Source organism: Hemitrygon akajei, chromosome 19, assembly GCF_048418815.1.
Source record: "Hemitrygon akajei chromosome 19, sHemAka1.3, whole genome shotgun sequence".
NCBI classification, from domain to species: Eukaryota; Metazoa; Chordata; class Chondrichthyes; order Myliobatiformes; family Dasyatidae; genus Hemitrygon; species Hemitrygon akajei.
Window position 1 is genome coordinate 29311878 of NC_133142.1, and position 18826 is coordinate 29330703.

General features: G+C 37.4%; 1 protein-coding gene across 2 annotated transcripts in view; it reads right to left on the reverse strand.

Annotated features, from left to right (window-relative positions):
* Positions 1 to 18826, reverse strand: part of adamts9 (ADAM metallopeptidase with thrombospondin type 1 motif, 9) — a 248365-nt gene that overhangs the window by 199347 nt on the left and 30192 nt on the right. For both annotated transcript variants that reach the window (XM_073072325.1, XM_073072324.1), the window contains exons 4-8: positions 12437 to 12702; positions 11890 to 11973; positions 11667 to 11791; positions 10272 to 10312; positions 7350 to 7455 (exon numbers count right to left, since the gene is read on the reverse strand). In XM_073072325.1, the coding sequence (XP_072928426.1) occupies positions 7350 to 7455; positions 10272 to 10312; positions 11667 to 11791; positions 11890 to 11973; positions 12437 to 12702 (622 nt within the window). The remainder of the gene's footprint in view (positions 1 to 7349; positions 7456 to 10271; positions 10313 to 11666; positions 11792 to 11889; positions 11974 to 12436; positions 12703 to 18826) is intronic.

Below are 18826 nucleotides of genomic sequence, written 5' to 3' on the forward strand. Positions count from 1 at the left end.
CCTGACTGGAAAACAATTTTGCTTCAGGATTCTAAACATCACAGACATGAACTTTATCAAGCATAAATGGGACTTGACTCAGGCAGCTGGTCCTTTCTCTCAAGTGGACCAAGCAGCCAAACTAATTTAATAATAAAAAAGTTTGTCACTGGGGAAAAATGGGATAGGAATCAGTCCAAACATATACAAAACCAACAATATCTCTGAAACCTGAAATTGTGGTATCAAATTACACACAAAATATAGCTGGAAATGTACTTGAATTACATCGGAAATTATGTGTATGTGATGTTTCATTTAGAGATGTTTCTCATTGTGTCCACTGCATCGCTTCCTGATGGTTATGATATTTTCGGTGCTTCTACCAATTGAAAAAGCCAGACTAAATTTCCAACTTTCACTAATGATGGACACAAAGTTTCTGCAAGGTTCAGAATCACAGCAGTAAAAAGTGGTACTTTTGACAAATGAGTGCAAATTAAAGACAGACGAAGGCATTTCATGTTATCCTTTGATTTTCTTGCTAAGGGCTGTAATAAACAAAGGAGTTAGAACACAAGTGCAAAAATTAGCTTCAGTCTTCAAAGCACAGAAGCTGATCTTCAAAACATAAACATAGTTAACAGAAGGCCATCTCCAGGACTTGAGGTCCACTGATGAATAGAATTTGCAACAGTAAATTTATTATAAGGTGAAAATATTTTGTGATACAAAGGAAAGAAATGCACATGTGAAAAGAAGCAGAAAAGTTGACAAAAGGGTTGGAACAAGAAATAATTAAAGGGCCGATGCAAAGTTATCAGCAGAGAAAATGAAACATAATGGGCGACACGTAGTGGAAGGGAAACAGCAGGTTGACAGTGAGGATGCAGGATACTTCATGCATAACTTTAAGTATGGAGCTAGCACACTTATCATCTGATTCTCTTCAGAGATCCTGCACAGATATCTGTACTGTAAGCACAAGGGAAAGAAAAAGGGTATTGCTGAGGGGATCCGACATTGATAACATCATTCTAAGGTCCGAAAGTTGCAAATTTTCCAGTAGAAAACTGAGGTTTTCTTCCTTAACCCTATATTGAGATTCACTGCAATGACACTGAATGGTATAGGCAGACAACCAGAGTGGGTATGAGATAAAGCATTGAAATAGCAAATGAATGGCAGTTTGACATAGCAATTTTGAACAGCTTTTACTCAATCTGTCTTTGCTTTCTTCAATCGGCCCAATGAGTTCACATCACTATTTATGATGCCCTCAAGCTTCTTCCTAGTATTCCTCAGCAACATCACTGGAATTCTCTATTCCCCTCTTCCACAGATACCAGTCTTGCCCCAACTATTCACGGTGACACTGGAATACACTACTCTGTGCACAAATAAGTTCCTTTCAAATCTTGAAATACTCGGTGAGCACCCTATAACAGTGACATCTGATTATCTTCTTCACCACAAATGGAAACAATCTGTCTGCAGCTACTCTTTCAAAGCTGAGGCAACACAGGAACTTGACCCTGAAATGCTAAAGTGAACACTGGAACCAGGTTACCTGTGAGCAAAAGGGAGTGCAGGATCTGGGGCTTCAGAGTCATGGGGATGAGGGGAATCAGCACCAGTGAGCCAGATGTTGAGACTGAGAGTTATAGGAGTTTCACTGTATTACATCATTTATCTGCTAGTTGTCTAGCACTATACATTTTTCTAAGGAATTACTGAATATGTATATCAAAACCCTTACTAGCTTTTCTTTCCATTTATCTACAATGCATAGATACAATCCAACTGGAAGAGAGGTTTTATCCTCACCAATGCTTCAATGGTTCCATTTCATATCTGAGAATGTATACAATATACAACCTGAAATTCTCACTCTCCACAGACATCCTCCAAACAGCAGAAAAACCCCAAAGAATGAATGACAGAGAAAAACATAAGCACCTCAAAGTCCCCTGCCCCCTCCCATGCACAAGCAGCAGCAAGCAGTATCAACCCTCCCCCCTCATTCGAGCTTAAAGCATCAGCATTCCCACCACCCACCGTACCAGCCACAGCAAAGATCCAAAAGAGAGACGCGGTCGACAGTACATCAAAAACTAACTGTTCACTCCAACATTTTCGACATCCCACGATCACTCTCTCTCATTAGCAAGGGAGAGACAGATAATGCTCCTTCCACAGTGAGAAGGCTGTCTTAATGCATTTGCTGTTTTGATTTTAGATGCATTTAATTCATTCTTCATTTCATCAGCCAATATCATGAACACCTACTCCAAATCTCTGGTAAATACTTAAGCAAAATACTGATTTAATGAGCCTGCTATCTTCCCAATGTTTTTGATACTCTATTATATATCCCTTAATGGCCTTACTGCCATCAAACCATTCTTTACTTTTAATGAAGATTATAGAATGTTTTACATTTTCATAGGTTCTTGAGAATTTAATTCCATTATTCATCTCTGATTTCTTTGTTAATTTTTTAAAACTTCTTCTGTAATATTTACTCAGGGAAGAATTTACTTGCATTGGAGACATTTTGGAGACGGTTCACTAGGCAATCCTAAAGAAAATGTGTTACCATACATCATAATGTGTCTATACCCTATGGAGTTTATGAATATAAGAAGTGATCTTTATTGAAATATATAAATGTCTGAGATTATTTGACAGGAGAGATGCTGAGAATGAGAGGGCACATGTCAAAGTAAGGACTGTACATTGAGACTTGGATAAAGAATGCTTTTCTCAGTTCTCTCTGTGGAGAGCTGTGTAGGTTGAGTAACTGATAGCTTCAAAGGTGAGCGCCAGCATTTTATTGAAAGTCTGAGCAGGCTGCGAGGTATACACTTCCTCCTATTATCAAGCTCCTGGACTCAGCTGTAAGTCAAATGAATTTAAAACTCAGTGTAAATTTGTATTTAAATGTGGTGAGCCATTCCGGAATGAAACACTCAACTTATAAATTTTTAAAAATTAATAGGCCGAAGGGCCTCTTTTTCTGTGATGTATTTTTCTATGACTTTAATTCCAAACAAAACTGCAAATTTACATACTTTCTCCTTTTTTTCACTTTACCAAAAGGAGATAGACGTGCAACAAACCTCCTCTCATTTTTCTTTCCCTGGTTTGTCCAGATACCCCTCCCCCCATTCCTTGGCTGAGACGGTAATATGATCTTGCCAAAGGATGCACACGACGTCAATGCTGCTGCTTGAATGATTGATCCACTAAGCAGTGGGCTCCCCATGTGTGTGAAAAGGACCCACTGTCACAGATGGTACAGCCAAGACTGCCAAAAACAAATCTCCTCTATGTATGAGTGCCATGAGAAAATTTCATTTAGCCTAATATGTTAGTACCTCTTTGCTATTTTACTGGGAGAGGGGAGGGTGACTGAGCAGAATGGAAGAGAGAAATATAATTTGATGAAAGTGTGTGGTCAGCGTGGCAAGTAACAAATTGGTTTGCAGAGCAATTTAAAAGCCAGCAGGTAGAACAGAACACAGGACAAAATAGGAGTGATGAAGAGTAAGTCAATGCGTGTGAAGGCATCTTTATATGACAGTGTATTAATGGAAGTGGATGCCTGTAGAGAGATTTAAAACCTGGCAGGAATAGCAAATAGGACCAGTGACCCTGCCACTAAAAGGATTAGGGTATATACCCAGAGACTTAATTTTCAGGGACAGTAAGCTGGGGGCCCTCCTTTCAAATGGTGGAAAGGTTGTGAAAGACTTTCAAAATTCAATATTCATCTTAGTATGCCACATCTTGCAAAATGTGATGTTTATGTATTTAATAGACCATCAGACTTATTCAAATTCAGGTAAATTGAATGAGATTTATGGCATATTTTAAAATTGCAAGGGCTAATGCGAAATGATAAAAAACTGAAACTGAAATTGAGACGAAGAATTTAGCAATTGATTTAAAGAGATTCTTTGTATTCGCATACTGTCACAGACCTGGGAAAACGATACACATACCGGGAAGGTCTGGGAGTTGGAATAAATATAAAGCTCTGGCTTTTAGGAGTCATTTATGGCATTTGGATTCAGACTGGGAATTGTGTTATTTCTGGTTGATTTATTCGATTAGATAATGAAAAGAGCAGATGTATTGAGGTGTAATACTCTTGCGGAATTCAGGAACTGTTCTTTTATTTGAAAATGGGGAAGGGAAGTATGCTGGTGCCAAAAGTAAACTGTGTTACACAGTCATCCGTGAAGACTTTTGCTCAGATGTAGCAATCCCGGAGGAATATTCTGAATCTTCTGAATGAAGGACATAACACAGCTCTCCCCAAGCTGCTCTCCTCCGAATGTAACTACAGCTGCATCCCAGCTGTCTCACACTTTGGAATTTTGTGAACAGTAAAATTTTAACATACAGCACACTATTTGGAGTACAATGTAAAACTGCCCATTTCAGTTTCTTCTGTGACACTTGAGAACCAGCATTTTGCTTTGTATTGGTCCTCCATAGCTACTCAGACCATATTAATGCTAAATGCCATCATCACTCAATGGAATGTGTTGCTCAGAATATATCCCTGCCTTTATTCAGAGGGCAAAATTTTTGAAAGATAATTGTAGAAAGGATCAAGGACTATGCAGCTCCCAGCTAAACTTAAAATCATAGAGGATTTCTTGAACGTGAAAATTTTTCTGTTACATGAATTCTTTAAATTTTCTCCTAGAAGATCCATTTGATAAAATAACTGAGTATTTTTTCTTTAATACCTTGCAATGAATCAGGGATGCCACTGATGATGAAATCACTAACCCTCCTGCAAAGTTTGAGTCACCTGAGACACATTTTCAGCTCACCAACCTGGTTGTTATTACAAAGCTCCCCCTGCTGTCTGAAATAACTGGAGTCATTTAAGTGTGATAATCACCTTCATAACCACTAATAGCCTTCATAACCACATAAACATATTTGCAAAGCCTTATGAGTAGAAAGCAAAGGTAACCTATTGCCTTTCTGAATAAATGTACTTCTATCAGTTGCCCAAAACATTCTTCCTGGTGTTTTAGTAGATTCCATTCCTCTAATATCCATGAGACTTTTGTTCTCTCCAGTGCTGTTTCTCCTTCAGTAGAATAAAGAAAATTAACATATTTTACTTGGGTATTCTGGCTCCAGGTCTATCCTGACTGTGGTAAGGAGGTGGTGGTGTAATGAATGGAGGTGCTGATAAATCTTCTTGTGGCGTCACTCAAGTTGACACCATAATGTTCATATCAATACTGAAGGGAATACTAAAATTATTGTTCTCAGTTGCAGAAATAGCTAACTTATCCATGTTTTCCAGAATTTATTTCTTAGTATTTTATCATTATCCAGGTGCTTTGGACCAAGTAAAGGCAAGCATCTCAGCAAGGGATATATTATAGCACGTATATTTTAAAGGGGGCTAGTGGTCTCATTATGATTTATGCAAATGAATTATTGGGAGGCTTAAAAAGCATGAGACAGTCAGATGTTTAGACTGGAATGGACAATGCAAGAAAACTGAGTTCCTTAAAGAATGCTGTATACTGTATGTGAAAATCCTGGTCTGGCCTAAAACTCCTTTACAATTAGAATACACTTATATGCTGTGAAATTGAGTCTATCTTTGTACAACCATTTTCTTTATTTACATCTATCCTAAGATTAAGCAACACGCACAAAATGCTGGTGGAACGCAGCAGGCCAGGCAGCATCTATAGGGAGAAGCACTGTTGACGTTTTGGGCCGAGACCCTTTGTCAGGACTAGTCCAGCATCTGCAGATTTCCTCGTGTATCCTAGAATTAAGGTATGTTATCAAGGCTAATGAATAATTGTGTTTAAGGTTGGGAAGTCTAGAAGAATGGATTGCTGAAAGGTCTTGCAGTTTGTACACCAAGTGCCTCACAAAGTTCTTCCACCATTTCATACAAATAATATGACTGACAGGTTGAAGAATGTGTTAGAGATATCTTCAACAAAAGGCTGCATCACAGCAGTGGGTGTGGTTAGGGGCAATTCAGCACAACTTTTCTGATCCCTTTTCTTAAGAAAGAACCAGAGATCAGAGGTTAAGGGCAAAAAGTGAAATATTTAAGGGGAACCTGTAGAAGAAACGTCCTCACTCAGAGGGTAGTACAAGTGAGGAACGAGCTACCAGCAGAAGTAGAGGATGTGGGTTTGACTTCAACAGTTAAAGGAAATTTGGATAAGAACATTGATGAGAAGTGTGAAGAGAGCTATGGTCTAAGTCTGGAATAGGAAGAATAACAGCTCAGCATGGACTAAAGAGGCCAAACATCCTGTTTCTGTGCGGTAGTGCACTATGACTCTAACAGCTGTAGAGCAGTGATAGGGGAACATTTTTAAGAAAAAAATACTTTCTTTAAATGTGACTGGAGAGAGAACTGAAGAAAGATAGAACCATATTGTCCAATATTATTTTCCTTGGCCTAAAATCATTCCCAGACTTCTAGGATAAAACTTAAAATTTATAAAGCAACGCACACAAAATACTGGAGGAACTCAGCAGGTCAGGCAGCATCTATGAAAATGATAAACAGTTGATGTTTCAGGCCGGGACACTTCTTTGCGACTGAAACGGAAGGGGGAAGATGCCAGAATAAGAAGGTGGGGGGAACTGAAGGAAGATAGCTTGAAGGTATGAAGATAGCTTGAAGGTGATGGGTGAAGCCAAGAGGGTGGAAAAGATGAACAACTGGAGAGGAAGAAATCTGACAGGAAAGGAGAGTAGACCTTAGGAGAAAAGGAAGGAGGAGGGGACCCAAGGGAAGTGAAAGGCAGGTGAAAAGAGTTGAAAAGGCAGAGTGGAAAATAGAAGAAGAAGGGAGGGGGAAGAAAAGATGATTAGGAGAAATTGATATAACGTTATTTTGATTTTTAAATTCTTTCACATTTTTGCACCTTTCCTTATCTGCAATCTCCAGCAAAGCCAAATCTTCATCACTATCACCACCTCAATTACTGAATGTATACCTGTGAATCCTGTGAGTTTCTGACATTCCCATCACCCAAGCAATCCTCAGACCATCAGCTGCCTGGCTCCCCATTCTGAAATTCTCTTCTTTATTTCCACCGGCTTGTCACCACCCTCACTTTACACTTCCGCAAATTTTTACCAAGCACTATTTCTATGTCATCAAGGTTATTTTTAGATTATGCTATGCTATTGGGTGTATCTCTCTATTTAAGTTGCTGTTGTAGTTATTACTAAAAAAGGAAGACACACCTGTTGGGAACGTTGTCCAATTTAATTCAAATATCAAAGCACGATGATTTTCTATGAAAAATCATATAAAACATGAACATTGAAATAACTTGTCAATGACTTACACATGGCCAAGTTCATGGGCTATTGTGAAAGCAGTACTCAATCCATTATCTTCACTGATGGAGCAACTTCTGTAAGGATCACATACAGTTCCAAGCTCTGCCAAACCTATAATAAATCCAAAAGCAAAGATTATTCTCCAATCTTTTCAGAAAGAGAAACATGATCAAAACACTTCAAATAAATGTTAGATTGACATTGTGCATTGTGATTTTCAATTAATTCTCCACAGAAAAATAATTGAATAAATTGGTTTAGAAATTAATATAATAATAAACATGCAATTTTGCTTCAATTTAAAATCAATCAAAAGCAATTTAAGTTAGTTTTAACATCTTATCATCCAGTCCTGTACGTTATTTCATTCTGGGTTAGTGCTCATTAGAAGTAAACGAACATTTTGTCCTTGTATTCATTAACAAAGTTCAAAGAAAATTTTAATGTCAAGGTACATATATGTCACCACATACAATCTTGAGATTAATTTTCTTGTGGGCATGCTCAATAAATATTTAAAATGATTACAATAACAAAATCAATGAAAGACCATGCAACTGGGGTACTCAACCAGACTGCAAGACAACAAACTGTGCAAATACAAAAAGAAATAATAATAAATAAACAAATAACCAATAAATATTGAGAACATGAGCTGAAGAGTCCTTGAATGTGAGTCCATTGGTTTCAGGAACATCTCAATGATAAAGCAAGTGAAGTTGAGTGAAGTTATCCCCTTTGGTTTAAGAGCCTGATGGTTGAGGAGTAGTAACTGTTCCTGATCCTGGTGGTTTGAATCCTGGGGCGCCTGTACCCTCTTCCTTATGGCAGCAGTGAGAAGAGAGAAAAGTCCTGGGTGGAGGGGGTCGTTGATGACGTATGCTGCTTTCCTGCAACAGCATTTCATCTAGATGTGCGCAATGATGGGGCGGGCTTTACCCGTGACGGACTGGGCCTTATTCACTACATTTTGTAGGAATTTTCCATTCACAGTATTGGTTTTTCCATACCAGGCTGTGATGCAGCCAGTCATTAGACTCTCCACCACATATTTATGGAAGTTTGACAAAGTTTTAGATGTCATGCCGAATCTCCGTAACTCCTAGGAAGTAGAGTCGCTGGCATGCATTTTTCTTACGTGCTGGGCCCGGGACAGGTCCTCTGAAATAATAACACCAAGGAATTTGAAGTTGCTGACTCTCTCCACCTCTGATCCTCTGATGAGCACTGGCTCCTGGACCTTTGGCTTCCTTCTCCTGAAGTCTATTATCAGCACCTTGGACTTGCTGACAATGAGTAAGGGGTTGCTGTTGTGACACCACTCATTCTCCCTCTTATAGGCTGATTTACAACCACCTGTGATTCGGCCTATGACAGTGGTGTCGTCAGCAAACTTGAGTATGGCATTGGAGCTGTGCTTAGCCACACAGTCATAAGGGTAAAGCGGGCAGAGCAGGTCACTAAGCACACAGACTTGTGGTGCACCTGTGCTACTGGAGATCATAGAGGAGATGTTGCCAATCCAAACTGACAGGGGTGTGCAGTTGAGGAAATTGAGGATCCAATTGTACAAAGAGGTATGGAGACAAGGTCTTGAAGATTATTGATTAGTATTGAATCCTGAGCTGTAGTCAATAAAGAGCATCCTGATATATGCACCTTTGCTGTCCAGATGTTCCAGGGCCAATGAAGGGCCAATGAGATGGCATCTGGGAGGACCTGTTGCTCCAGTAGGCAAATTGGAGTGGATCTAATTTGCTGTCAGGCAGGAGTCGATATCTTTCATCACCAACTTATCAAAACACTTCATCACCGTGGGTGCAAGTGTTCCTGGGTAATAGTCATTGAGGCAGGTTGCCACGCTCTTCTTGGCACAGGTATAATTGAAGCCTGTTTGATGCAGGTATGTACAACACAATGCCAAAGCGAGAGGTTAAAGATCTCCGTGAGCACACCAGTCAGTCGATCATTATAGATCTTTAGTACTTGACCAGCTAATCCATCTGGGCTGGATGCTTCTCGCGGATTCGCCATCCCGAAGGCTGGGCTCGCACGTCGGCTTCAACGATTGAAATCATGGGATTATAGGGGATGTGGGAGTTCATGATGCTTCCCCGTGTTCTGATGGTCACAGCGAGCATAGAAGGCATTGAGCTCATCTAGAAGTAAAGCCCTGCTAGCTCCTGTTTCACCAGATTAAACTTTATAAGAGGTGATAGCATTCAAGCCGTCACATCTTTAGAGCATCCTTCATTGATCAATATTTTGTCCATAATTGCCACTTCACCCATGAGATAGCTTTCCAGAGATCATACCTGGATCACTTGTAACTCTCTTGGTCACCAGACTTTGATTTGGCTGTTAGTAGATCTCAGATCTCACAGTTCATACAGAGCTTTTGATTGGTGAGGACTTCGAATGATTTTGTGGGGACACACTCATCTACAGCTATTTTAATAAAGTCTGTTACAGTCATGGTGTATTCGTTCAGATCCCCATATAATTTCTTAAACTAGGCCCAATTCATTGACTCAAAGTAATCCCATAGCCACTTAGCCACTCCTCTACCTCCCGCAACCTCCTCTTTGTTGTTCTAATCTCTGGAGTTTTGCTCTTTAGCCTCTGCCTGTATGCAAGGAGGAGAAGAACAGCCAAGTGATCTAGTTTACTGAAATGTGGTCGTGGCATGGCATGGAACAGTAATGAATCTTAATATAATTAAATGCAATGATGGATGTGCATCTTGATTAATTTTACTCTCTGTAATCTAAATAAACCTTTTCTCTTTCACCTACCAAGATAATCCAAACATGACACAAAGATAGAGGCACTGAACTCATGTAATAAACTATTTACTAGATCAGCTCAGAATAACAAAATGAAACAAATATTGTTTACACCAAGATTATAATAAAGCCAAGACTTACCCAATGTGTCACATTTATCACGAGCTCTGCAAATGTCTTGCCTAAAGGAAAACACACATTTGATTCAAAGCTCAAAATTTGAAGAGAATTTTGTTCCATTTACGCACGATACCTTATAAATTTCATGTAAAGTTATAATGATTTTGAGTGAAGTGGAAAAGACATGTAAAGTGATTTGTTTACCAAAGGTAATTTGAATGGACCTAAATAAAATATAAACAGACTAATTTCTTTCTAGTCCCATGTTAACTCCTTCTACGAAGAGTTACTCATTGTTTGGCAATCACTTCTCATTACTACCAGCAGAAGCCTGAAGACACATGCTTCATGTTTTAGGAACAGTTTCCCCTCTGCCATCAGATCTCTGAATGCCCATGAACACTACTCACTATTTTTGATCTCATTTTGCACTAGTTATTTGTTTAATTGATTTGTTTATTTAATTATTTTTCTTATTGTAATTTATAGTGTATTTTATTTCTGTACTGCACTGCTGTTGCAGAACAACAAATTTCACAAAACATGTCAGTGATGATAAATCTGATTCTGGTTCTGACTTGTTCTAAAAACTTCAAAACTGCAAACTTACAATTCTATGCATATGGGAAGTTACATCAGCTGTTTGGTGATAACAGTACTGACTCTGAAATGAGAAATCGTTTTGGATTTTGTTTAAAAAATACATTTTAAATTAAAATTATAATTATTGAAAATGAGCAGAAACATTTTGTAGAATGAATATGTGAAATCAATAGAATAGTTAAGTTTTGGGAAGGACTTCAAGAGGTAATTACTTTTAAATTGGAATAAAGAAGAAAGCATAAAAGAAACTTAGGGAATCACATGTTAATAGAAAAGGAACTGAATGGTAAACAGAATTAGTGGGATGATTTCAAATTTCTACTTATTACACGTGACTTCTGCAAAATCATTCAATCAATGCCGTAATTCTATCGGTAACTGAAGTCAGTAGAATGGCAAAGTACCTGCTAAAAGAGATTCTACAAAGGGACTGACTGATCAGGTACAGACTGAGTAACACAGATGGTACTGGTACCAGTAGAGAGGGCGGTGAAGGTTTGCTAATAGCTGTTGATTTGTCTGGAACAGATGTAAATTAGGAGAAAATTAGTGAGGACAGAGGGGAAAGAAAACACAACAATGCTGGAACTGTTGAAGTATTGGAAATCTGAAAGAAAAGAGGATGCTTGGGGAGAAAAGCTAATCAAAATTCATGTGTACGGAGAAAATAATTTCAGTTAATGTTAAGGATCTTTCATCAGATATGGCCAACAATAAAAATTTGAAAGGCTGACTATCTGAAGTTGTTGCATTCAGTGCTGATTCCTGAGGGGTGTAACATCTGCTGAACAATGCAACAATATTTTAACTTACCTTGTGATAAGCACCGCTGTATCATGATGAGAATGGTGATTTTCATCCGCATTATTCTGTTTTTGTTGCCATATACAGAAGTTTTTTAACGTTGTTTGAGCATTGAATGATATAAATGGACCATCCTGAGGATTATATAAAAACAAATATCAAGAACTACGTTATTATTTGCAGTATTTTAATTCCACTTTAAATGAAAAAACATACCTAACTGAAAAATTACCTGTTCACTATTTATAACAACTAATTTCACAACTACAATATTTATAAGGTTTCCTATACTTGGGTCTTTATAGATAGTGGCCACCTGTAACAAATAAAAGTCAAAATGTTAGTGACATATTATAGTACTAAATAAAAATAAAAAAATCTAATGAGGAGTGTAGATTTAAAAGATTAAACTAATTTTCCAGTTACTGTACATGCATAACTGTTGAATGTTTGTAACATTGCTGTTTTAGGTTCTTTTTTGTACTTTTGCTAGGTTAGATGAACATTTATAACCTAAAAAGCCATTCATCCAACAATATTGATTTATTTGTTTCATAAAATTAATTCTGAAAATTTCAAGAAGTATTCATTTTTTAAAAAATATCTTGAACTGAAATCAGACAAAACTATTTGAGTTGGCATACTAAATCTGCAGAGCAAGGATAGACAACAAAATTCTGATATTTTATTAATTAATGGATTGGAGGCCTGCTTATTTAACTAGCTTTCATTGAAACAGACTACATTCTGTACAATATAATCATAATAGTGGTACTTACAATGGACATTAAAGTGAGAACGTAATGTTGTAAGTTTGCTCCATGATGTTCAACCATTCTGCTATCGGCAACAACCATTACCTCAACATATCGGGGATATGACAAAAATCGTTTTGTTCGTTTGTGTCTTCCTGTTCCAGTAGTTTTGTTATCCATACCAGCTAAATTGTGCATCGCAACACTATTTCTGAGGCTTTCCAGATCAGACAAAGTATTGCTGGATAGTCCTTTATTCCACTTGGTTTTATTTTGGCTACTTTTATGACCTTCGATCCAAAAGAAAAAAAGAGCTTCAGAATAAAGCATTTTAAACTTCTTCTAATAAATTTATTCCAAATATTAAACTTCTATATACACTGAGTAGATAAGGGTTCTGATGGAGGTCATCAATCTGAAACAATAACTCCCCTTCATTTTCCACAAACACCTGACCTACTCAGTATTTCCAGCATTTTTATTTTAGATATTGAACACAGACTTGTTCAAGATGTGAGAATAGAACTAAAACAAATAATAGAGACACAAGAGATTCTGCAAATGCTGGAAATTTTGAACAACATACACAAAATCCTGGAGGAACTCAGCAATACAAGCAGCATCCATGGAGGGAATAACCAGTCAATATTTCAAACTGAGACTCTTCACCAGAACTCAATGCAATCAGAAATCAGGCCAATCAAGTCAGGAAACAGGCCACGGCCTGAAACGTTGACTGCTCATTTCCCTCCATTGATGCTGCCTGACCTGGTGAGTTCCTCCAGCATTTTATGTGTGTTGAAATAAATAATATACATATTGGTACAGTGGTGTGCACAAATTCCTGGAATTAAAAACAAGGATAATCTTTCAGTATATATTAGATAAACTCTAAGACTTTATGATTTTGAAAACTCAGCTCCGCTTTTTCATATAATGAGGCTGAAACATCAGCTGATGCCTTTTCGAAGCATTGCCATTTGAATATACTGTAGTGAGTTTGCATCCACTGTAGACCTATTGTGGCAATAAGCAAATTGCAGCAGGTTCAGGTCCTTGCTCAGGCTGGAGATAATTCTAGCCATAACCAACCTCTCAAAACATTCATCACATTAGACGTGGGCGCTTCAAGGTGAAAGTCATTAAGGCATCTCATTCTGTTCTTCTTGGACACCAGTATGACATTTGATAAATTTAAAATATTAACAGAATTATGAACTACTTTGTACATTGGGCTGGCACCTATGTGAAATACAAACCATGTCATCTCAATCAATTACCTCAAGTCAAGAACAAAAATATGAAGCAATTGTTAACAAAAACAGCATTTCCTTCAGGGTTCTGCCCCCAACACTTCAATGGACTTGGGTGTGATATTTATATCTGATCGATTAGAACACATTTCTGTCAACAGCATACCAATCTAAAATAAAATTTAGTCTTATTTTAGTAATTGTTATAGTAACTGGCATATATTTTCCTTAGGAATTTTCCTTTTTTATTTTACCTCTAGTTTCTGAGTTAGTTTGAAGAAACAAATTTTCACATTGGTTTTAAGTAATCAAAAAAATTGTAGAAATGCGAAGGCAGTGTATGTGTACAGGGAAACAGAGACAGTATTTCAGATGGATAACCTTTCTTCAGAGTTCTAAAATGTTATAAAACTAGCTTGTTTTAGGTTGCAATCAAGAGAAAGGGATGGAGGATACAAAGGGACTGACTGATTAGGCATAGACTGAGTAACATAGATGGTACTGGTATCAGTTGAGAGGGCAGTGAAGGTTTGTTAATAGCTGTTAATTTGTCTTGAACAGATGTAAATTAGGAGAAAATTAGTGAGGACAGAGAGGAAAGAAAACAAACAATGCTGGAACTGTTGAAGTATTGGAAATCTGAAACAAAAGAGGATGCTGGAAAAAAAGCTATTCAAACTTCATGTGTACGGAGAAAAGAATTTCAGTTAATGTTGAGGATCTTTCATCAGATATGGCCAACGATAAAAATTTGAAAGGCTGATTATCTGAAGTTGTTGCATTCAGTGCTGATTCTTGAGGGCTATAACATATCTAACTAGAAGACTAGGTGCTGCTCCATAGGTTAACATTGACTTCACTGGAACGGAGTGAAAGGGAAAATGAGAATAAAATGGAGAATACCATTTATAAGAACTAAGGCCACATTTCCCACTTACTGTAACTGAAGTGCTCTGTATCACATAGCTCAAACGCTTCCCTTTATCAGCCTTCTACCTTATCCCATGTTCTTCTCTTTATATCTCTTCCTGCTACCACTACTGGTTGAGCTCTTATCATTTCCAAATACCATAAGCTTATCCTTTATTTCACCCTCCCTTCACTTTCCTCTGCAGTTTAAGGCATTTGTCTTCTAAGCTTTTTGAGTTCATTATCCTGGAATAGTAACATCTTCTCTACTCACATGATACCCTAAATGAGAATTGTAAAGTTTTCTGTTTTTGTTTCACATTTTTTGGATCTGCAGTCAATTATTTTTTTCTTTACTCTTGCATCAATTTTTATTTATTTGTATGCTTCTCCTTTGATATCATTATGAGTTGCTGCATTTCCCATAGCCGTGTTTTTTTTTAATGTCTTGAAGCTACAAATGGGAAAATACTTTGAATTCCAAAAGGGTGCCCGTGATCCCTTGAAGGCACATAATGGAACTACTGGGGTTCAGCAGGGTTTTCAGGCTTGTCTCCATCTCAACACTAAATCTCCACCCAAACTCTCCATTCCACTTTGCTCTGCATTTATACATGAGCTACTGCTGTTTGTGTTGCTGCATTCTAACAAAAAATATTTTCGTAACAGAAATAGATCACATATACACTCTCTAGGTATATTCCAATAATAGGCCACTCTGGTGATGCAGGTAATGGCACTGGCTCACAGCTCTAACGACCTGGGTTCAATCGTGACAGTGCTTTCTGGATGGAGTTTGCCTGCACTGCCTGTGACTGTGTGTGTTTCTTCCAAGTGCTCTGGTTTCCTCCTGTATCCCAAAGAGTTGCTCATTGGTAGTTTCATTAGCTACAATAATTACTCCTGGTGTACAGTAGGTGGAAGAGAAGAGATCGTAACAGAATTGATAGACATGTGGGAAAGAACAGGTTACAGGGAAACACACAAGAATGGGATTGCTCCAGGAGCTAGCACAGATTTTATGGGCTGAATAGACTCCTCCTATGTCCAAGTGAAATACAAAAGTTATAGCTTACTGTGGATTATCATAAAAGTTGGTTTGTTAATTGCACCCCAGCCTGCAATTAAATTTCCATTGCAGTTTACCTGACTTCGCCTGCAATGCTTGTTCAGCATTTTGTCCCAAAATCACCTGTCATTAAACTTTCCTTGATAAAGAGATAAACGTGCACCAACGTGTTCATCCTTAACTCAGAATTTTCAGTTAAGGGTTTGAAAGCACAAGAAAGTAGCATTCATCATCAAACAGCCCCACCATCGGGGCTACACTCTCTTCTCACTGCTGCCATCGAGAAGGTGGTACACGAGCCTTAGATCCCACACCACCAGATCCAGAAACAGTTATTACACTTCAACCATCAGGCTTCACTCAGCACAACGCTGAACTGATCACTGAACACTGACTATGGATTCTCTTTCAAGGATCCCACAACTCATGTTCTCTGTATTATTTTTTAAAATATTCACCTATTATATTACTTGTTTTTGTATTTGCACAATTTGTACTTTTGCACATTAGTTGTCAGTCTTTGTGTGCATATTTTCACTGATTCCATTGTGTAGTAATTCTTCATTCTACTGTGATTTCCTGCAAGATCATGCATCTCAGGGTAGCCAATGGTGACATATACATAGTTTGATAATAAATTTACTTTGAACTTTGAAAGGCAACATGCATTTATTTTGGATATTTTCAGCAAAAGACATGAACAATTTATTATTTTTAATTTAGTTATACAGGAAGAACTGCAGATTCCCACAGGCAACAATGAAGACAAACAACGCTGCTGGGTTTATTTATTTATTTTATCGTATTTGGAGATAGAGCACGGAAAAGGCCCACTGCGCCACTCTGCACCACTCCACTAACATTTATATTTCACATATATGAATTCTATTTACGCATTGAATACAGTAATTCTACAGGAATTGAGAGAAATACAGCTCCCAAGACTCAGTTGTAAAGTATCTATGGTTTACGTATTTTAGTTCATTTCCCAGTTGTAGATAGAGGACATTAATAATATTGAACAGGAAGTTTATGTCCCCCCCCCCCACAGAACTCTTTTTACAAATTTCTTATTAATGTTGCACCTTAAAATATACTTTGACATATATGAAATAAAACATCTTCAAAATATGTTTAAAAATCCATAAGCTAGAAAATTTGAGTGTGAAGTGCCTGCATTTTGGGTGCGATGTGATTGAGTGCAAATATAAAAATCAATAAATGGCATCAGAACATTTCAGAGTGCACACCTTACACTGGGAAATTGAATCATCTGCATCTGTATGTCACCGGCACAACAGCATAAACGATAAACACATAAAGAATTCTGCTGTTCTTACTTCAATAAGGTGGTGTGAGTGAATAACTAGAAAACAGTGTAGACTTCAATCAAGAAGCCAGGTCTTGATGGCAGATAGTTTGCTGGAATGAGATCTTTAATATTCTGTGCGTTTTTCACTCATTTTTTGCCTTTTGCGCAATTTGTTCTTTTTTGCACGTTGGGGGGTTTGATGTTTTCTTTGAACAGGTTCCATGGTGTTTCTTTGTTTCAGGGATGCCTACAGGAATACAAATCTCTGAGCTGTATACTGCATTCATTCTTCGATAATAAATGTACTTTGAATCTTTCAAGGAGCAATTCCTCCTGGCTCTGGACGAAAAAGGCATGAAGTCCTGGGTAAGTGCCATATTAACACAATTTGAAAAAAAATATGCAGAACAATTTCAGGTTCCACAAATTATTTACCGAGATTGCTTTATGATAATGCTGAGTTTGGAGTGATTGTTGCTTTCCCTTGTCATTCCTCATTATTTGAATTGGTAACTGAGAATGTATGAGGGCTGAGAAGTGTAATGCTTGGAATGCATGGCAAACAAAAAAGTTAATTATATCAAAAAAGTTGACATGGACAGAAAAAAGCAAATATAACCTCTAAACATGATTCAGAGAAAATAATCCATGTTAAAACTGCTGTATAACTACTGTAGTGCTTCTTTTTGTCTAACTCCTGTCAATTATTCTAGCAATTTTTGTGGTCATTTATCTCCCTGCATCGACCAAATAGATGGTTTATTATTTCAATATTAATGATATTTACTTAAAATCATGTTAAGTTTATGTGTTGCATCAACACATCCTTACAATGCTTTCCCAGTGACCTGGTCTTCACACAAACACATAAGGAATAATATAAGCAGATAACCTCTTCCACTGTCCCTGACACTTACCACAGAAAGCAGGCAGCAACTCTCTAATCTTAGAGCAGACAGAAGACCAGGGCTCCCTAATCTTTTATTCTCAACATATGCTGACATGTATCTTGATTTTCAAAGCACTGTTCAATTACCTAAATGCCAGCTTTCAAATGACAATTACCTCACCTGAAGTAATAGGAATGAAACATTTCCTGAACATGAACAGGAATTGTACATAGTGTTTTATATGAGTACCTGTCTATTTATTGTGTTTTTTTATTGTTTTTTTATGCTGTATCAGATCCAGAGTAACAATCATTTTATTCTCCTTTACACTCGTGTACTAAAGAATGGCAATAAACAGTCTTGAATCTGGACCAAATATCACCAAGTACATTTGTTAAATAAATAAATGTCCATTGGGAAATTATAGGTATTGAATGTTGTGGGACAACTCTGAAATATTAGGAAAGGTAAACACTGTAAGAATTTTAATTAAAATGCACACTTCAAGAAAGATAAATTATATATATACACGTGTCCAAATTATTCCTGAGGCGGTTAAATTTCTTGCACATACATTAGGCTGGAATGCATTAGGATGTGTTCTCTTCAGAACTAAATGAAAAAATGATGTTATGAAATAGGTTTAAAATACCAGGAGTACTTGGAGTACAAATTATTCTCTGAATGAAAAGTAAAGCTTACAGAACCCTAAATCAATGAGAATAAATATTTCCAAACTGCATGAGTCAACAGTTCAGATTGCCTTCTTTTTATGGATCCCAAATTGACCGTGAAACATTGGTAAAGTGAAAGAAATCAAGATAAATTGAAAGTCTCTTAGGATGAAAGATGATGAGTCTCTCTACTCCGGTGATGTAGGTTCCATGGTCTCTAATGAGGCCAGTGTGTGAACAGCAGATAGGACAGAAGATGGCTGACAGTGCTTCTATTCACCTTACGCTTTGGGTTTTGACCTCCTGA